This window comes from Callorhinus ursinus, unplaced genomic scaffold, assembly GCF_003265705.2.
Source record: "Callorhinus ursinus isolate GAN/ISIS: 27379988/994484 unplaced genomic scaffold, GSC_fseal_2.0 scaffold69, whole genome shotgun sequence".
Taxonomy (NCBI): domain Eukaryota; kingdom Metazoa; phylum Chordata; class Mammalia; order Carnivora; family Otariidae; genus Callorhinus; species Callorhinus ursinus.
This window is the reverse complement of record NW_027397131.1, coordinates 4786052-4792051: the sequence shown is the minus strand read 5'-3', so window position 1 is coordinate 4792051 and position 6000 is coordinate 4786052. Positions and strand designations below refer to the sequence as shown.

The following is a 6000-nucleotide window of genomic DNA, read 5'->3' as shown; positions in this document are numbered from 1 at the left end:
GTGGAGTAAGAAAATAAATAGGGGCAATGCAAAAATACAGCCCTAGGGGCTTGAATAAAACATTATTGTGAAAAAAAGCTGAGCTCTGCAGATTGGTTTTTAATCACACTTGTCTTATTATTATTTACCTTTGGTGGCAACATAATGTGGATTGCCACGGCCCAAGACCTGGTTCTGCCGCTTCCTCGTGTTGGTCTCAAGGTAGCATAATTCTCCCAACATCCCATTTTTCCTTCTGTAAAATGAGGGCAACAAACCTGCCTCCTAGAATTATTGTGAGCCTTATATTAAATGACATACTGGGAGCATTTAGACCCAAAGAGAAAACTGACACACACTGCACCTGTTTTCTCTCCTCTCATCTAAGTTCTATTTTCTTAAAAGAATCTCTTTACGGTATTTCTATTCCTAACTCTTAAGTTTTTGTTGATAGAAACATAAAATTGTCCAGCGTTCAGAAAAACATACCTACCTCCACACAGATGAGATAAGTGTACAAGAAAATGAGTATAAACTACTGGCATATCTTATGGAAAGATTATCATATGTTAAGCTTGGTGTGTTAAAAATAGAACCAGATAAAATTCCAGGTAGGTATGCATCCTGAAAAAAAAAATCACCCTTAATTACACTTACAAATTTTAGTCAATCTACCAAATTACAATCGTGTTAAAAAGTCAAGAAGTTTTATGAATCAGTAGTGTAGATTTCTGGAGAAAAAAAACACATTAATTTTTACGATGTTTTATAAACCTTAAGGTACTAAACAACACAAGATATTGTTTTGATTTTAATGTCCTTTTGGCTTCTAGAATAACTGGAGATCAAAATAAAATCACTCAACAAATTAAACTACAAATTTTTATTCAGTGGAATTAATGTGAAATTTACATGTTAAGCAAGGGAACTCAGCTCTTCAGGAAGTTATAATGACATATACAATAGACATAAAGTCAACAAAGATAACAAACAAAATTTTTAGAAGTCTTCCAACAATTTCATCTTCTGGACTTGCGGGAATAGTAGTAGACATTAATATCCAGTTTTTACACATCATATCCAGAATGTTCTTGCTCCCTAGGGGGAAAAAAGAGAGAAGAGTATCCTGAAATAAACATATTTATAATCCTGATTCTTTAAACTCAATGGACTATTTGTACTGTAAAGAAACAGTGATGAGGAAACATCTCTACACATCTATAACCTGCCAATAAACTAAAATTATTTTCCCCCTAATGAATTAAAATATTTTCCCCCCACTCATTTTTACCACTTTATGTCATAATCATACATTTTTCTACATGTCAAATATGCTTTTCTTTCTAAAAAGAAAGAGCTTGGGACGCCTGGATGGCTCCATTGGTTAAGCATCTGCCTTTAGCTCAGGTCATGATCCCAGGGTCCTGGGATCGAGTCCCGCATCGGGCTCCCTGCTCAGCGGGGAGCCTGCTTCTCCCTCTGCCTGCCATTCCCCCTGCTTGTGCACTTGCTCTCCCTCTCTCTCTCTCTCTGACAAATAAATAAATAAAATCTTAAAAAAAGAAATAAATAAAAAGAAATAATAACCATCCAATAAAATGATGGTTATTACAACTATGAAATAATAAAAACACAGCTCAAGGAACTATCAGACTGACCATTCTCTTGTCATGTTAGCAGTAATTAGTTTTTTATGAAATCTCATCTACAAAGTCATCATCTCTATTGGCATCCGTGAAATTGCCCTTCTTCGCACCTGTATGGGCAGCATCGCCAGGAAATGAGAATTTGAAGACATGGAAAAAGGCAGGTGATAAAATGTTTTTTTATTAAACAACAAAAGGTCTTTTTCATTGTCTTGATCTTTCCTCAAGGTTCTCTCTCTCATTATTTTGGTCACTGAATAAGATATCAAACATTTAATTTCCTCCACGTTTCTGTGTTAAACAGTTTTTACAAATAACAGGAATTTCAAAAAGTATTATGGAATTTTAAAAGGTACTAATGTGAGCTCTGTGTAGCACACTGTTGGAACATTCTACCAAATGCCTGTCAGGTAGGGAGTTCAGAACCATTCTGAACTCCCTTTTCAGGAATGCAAGGTCAAATAAATCAAGCAATTTTCAAAGACTTATCTCAAAGTTCCTTTTATACACTCAAAAAGGAGCGTCAATACTTTTTAAAAGTGGCAGTGTTGGGATAGAAGAATATTTTTTGCTATTTTCACTCAAAAACCAAAAAGGCACGTTGAGTTGTGAGAGAGAGGGGAAGAGATGAGGTTTGGACGGTGTTGTCTTCTTCCAATTTAGCAATCTTGGTTAAGTTCTGTAATAACTAGCCCCATTCCTGGAGGAGGGAATGGCAGGCCCCAAATTACACAGCACTCACTGGCAAAGCAAACACCTAGAATTTCCCTGACATTCAACGATTCCTTTTGCCTATGTCTCAGAAACAAGGGGTGAGAATAATACATGGGTTTGCTAAGTGATTTCCTTCACTCCTATGGCTGTGGCCTCCAACTCGTATTTCTTTAATCTGTGCTCTGAGGGGCACCTTTACTTTCCTCCAACAACAGCAAGAGACCAAAATAGGAAGTGTGGGAAAGACCAGAGAGCTGGTGGGGACTGGTGAGTGAGTAGAAACCTGTTTCTCACCTGACTTAATCCCACGTAGTGGTAGTTAACCCTGCTCCTTGGTGTTCTCTCCCTAAGCTCTTGCTAGAACAAAGTGCATTCAGCACAGGTGGTCTCTTAGCAACCTTGGTCCCTGTGCCAAAGCACATTAAAAAGGTTTTATTGCATGGTGAGATAGTATACAAAGTGGAGGAGCAGGGAGGCTGCTAAAATTACTTTCAAAGAAGTCAGGAAGATGTCAAAGAGCGGACTTCGGGAAATATGACACTTTAATTTTAATTTATCACAGATTTGTGCAGCCAAACACTGAAATTTTAACAGATAGGTTAAGCTGAATTCTAGGGTTTTCCTGGCAGGGCAAACATTCATCATGTTTTTAAAACAATACTTCTCAGGGGGTGGGGGAATGGGAGAAATGTTGTTTAAGGATACATACTCACAACTAGTAAGAAAGTTCTAAAGACCTAATACCCAGTACAGTGATTATAGACAATAAAATTACATTATAAACATTAAACCTGCTAAGAGACTAGGTTTTAATTGTTTTCAACATGAGAAGAAATGGTAATTATGTGATGTGATAGAGGTACTAGCTAATACTACTATGGCAATCATACTGTGATATAAATTTATCCAATCAATATGTCTTACAACTTACACTTATGCAGTGTTGTAGGTCAAACACAACTGAATCAAAAAATTCCCTAAAAATTATCTTAAATATATTTGCTTCAATATCTTCTATGACAGCGAACAAAACTTCACTGTCTATGTAAGACCATAGTTCATGTGATTGTGTGTCTGCTATAAATTCTTAAGTTTTAAAATTTTGTATCACTTTTATGAACAAATTAGAAAGTGCAGGAGTAAATTTATTACAAAAGACCAGCCTATAAAATTTAGGCACAAATGGAAGATTACTTATCCAATAAAATGATGGTTATTACAACTATGAAATAATAAAACACTACTTAGAAAATTATGTTTAAAAAAAATCAAATATGATTAAAACCCTTACCTTACGACCACCCATTACACTCCTAGGTATATACTGGGTGCATGGATATCCACACCAGGATGCACATTGTTCGTAATATTCTCCACTTAGAAACAGCCTGAATGCCCATTAGCAGATAAATAGATAAATTCACATAATGGAATACTACACAATACTGAAAATTAAGCTACAGGTACATACAAAAGCAGGGGTAAATTTTACAATCATAATATTGAGTTTTAAAAAGCAAGGCACCAAAGGGGCACATGGGTGGCGCATTTGGTTAAAGCATCCAACTCTTGGTTTTGGCTCAGGTCATGATCTCAGGGTCGTGAGATCATGCCCCTTCGGGCTCTGCATTCAGTATGGAGTCTGCTTGAGATTCTCTCCCACTCCCTCTGCCCCTCCCCCTGCACTCTCTCTCTAAAATAAATAAATCTTCTTTTAAAAATGTGCAGTTTAGGGATGCGTATGTGTATGGCAACCGTGTAGGAGGTCAATTTATCAAGAAAAGCAAGCGATTGGCTACCATACATCAGGATGGGGTGACTTCAGCAAGGGTAAGGGAAGGAACAGGTGGGATGAGGAGCTCCCGGCACTGTTTAATTTCTTGTCCTGGGTGGTGGTTACATTGGCAGTCACTTTTTAACCACTTGTTAAACTGTACATATAAGCTTTATGTGCTTTTCTGCATGTATGTGAAACTTCACAACTGAAATATGAGAAGAAAAAAAAAAGAAAGAAAACAAAAATATCTACAAACGATCACAGAGGCCAAGTTTGGAAGGAAGGACTATATGTGATTTTTTTTATCCTTGCCATTTCCATGTCTTGCATTTTCATTTAAAAGGACATTGCTTGCTTCTAGACATGTATCACATGACCTCACTGATATGAGGAATTCTTAATCTCAGGAAACAAACTGAGTGTTACTGGAGTGGTGGGGGGTGGGAGGGATGGGATGGCTGGGTGATAGACATTGGGGAGGGTATGTGCTACGGTGAGCGCTGTGAATTGTGCAAGACTGTTGAATCACAGATCTGTACTTCTGAAACAAATAATGCAACATATGTTAAGGAAAAAAAAAAAGAAGAAGATAGCAGGAGGGAAGAATGAAGGGGAGTAAATCGGAGGGGGAGACGAACCATGAGAGAGGATGGACTCTGAAAAACAAACTGAGGGTTCTAGAGGGGAGGAGGGTGGGGGGATGGGTTAGCCTGGTGATGGGTATTAAAGAGGGCACATTCTGCATGGAGCACTGGGTGTTACGAACAAACAATGAATCATGGAACACTACATCAAAAACTAATGATGTAATGTATGGTGATTAACATAACAATAAAAAATGAGAAAAAAAAGGACATTGCTTGCTTCTATAACTTTAGAAAATAAAAAAACTAGTTTCAAAATTGCCAATCCCTCTCCTTCTCCATATATACAAAATAACGTACACTGATTTTATTTTTGCCAAACCAATCATTTAAGCAAGTATGAACTTGGGAAAATTAGATTTATCCATGAGACATTTTAATGAAAATATGAAACTTATGTGAATAAGTACAAATTACCTATTTTCAATTAAAATGTTTCGCTGATAAACTTAACTTTCCTTGAGTTCATTTTAAGTCTCTTTTGCTAAAGAACATGTTCTTGTCTCGTTCAAAATGCTCATGATCAACAGGAATATGGGTGGTTCCTGTTTGGTTCTTCAACTTGATGATAGATCTGCTTTTAGATCTAAATCATTGGAAGGACACAGACTTGTATCATCACAAGCTTATTAACATGCTCAGATTTTACTGTGGATTAAAATTATGAGTGTCACTGCACTTTGATTTACATTTCGTTTAATTCTTACTTAACTCAACGCTTTGTAATCGGGTGTTTTTTTCTTTGGGATTGGAGGGACATTCTTTTTGGGGGAAAAGCTATTTAGCAGCAGCAGTTTTCAGGGGAAAAAATGATTCCTAGTGTTTTTTATTGGATACAACATGCACCAAAAATACAAATTTCAAACAAATTAGGACACTTTTAAGAATATGATAGAACATACTGAGCGTGACTATTTCAAGACCATGGTCTTATCTTGAATGTAGTATTTAAAAATCACAACTAAAATAACCTCCAATTTCTGATATAAGATATCCCAGATTATTTTGGGCCTAATAATACTTCATGTCGAAATTTCAGATGACTGCAAATAATTTATCATCTCATTTGCAATGCTTCTACCTACCTTTCTTTTCCCTATTTCCAGAAGGCACTGGGAATCAATTTATTTTTTTATAGAATGTTGTACTGAAAATACTCTCTTATCTAGTTTTTAAGATTTGTATTTATTTTATCTTTTGACTCCAGGGAGAGTCTAAATAATCTAATTCAAAGTGACCC

General features: G+C 36.3%; 1 protein-coding gene across 2 annotated transcripts in view; it reads right to left on the bottom strand.

Annotated features, from left to right (window-relative positions):
- Positions 1–916: 916 nt before the first annotated feature.
- The window catches only part of MRLN (myoregulin), a 31374-nt gene continuing 26290 nt past the window's right edge, over positions 917–6000 (bottom strand). For both annotated transcript variants that reach the window (XM_073886199.1, XM_025850229.2), the window contains exon 2: positions 917–1077. In XM_073886199.1, coding sequence (XP_073742300.1) covers positions 917–1057 — 141 coding nt within the window. In that variant the 5' untranslated portion in view covers positions 1058–1077. The remainder of the gene's footprint in view (positions 1078–6000) is intronic.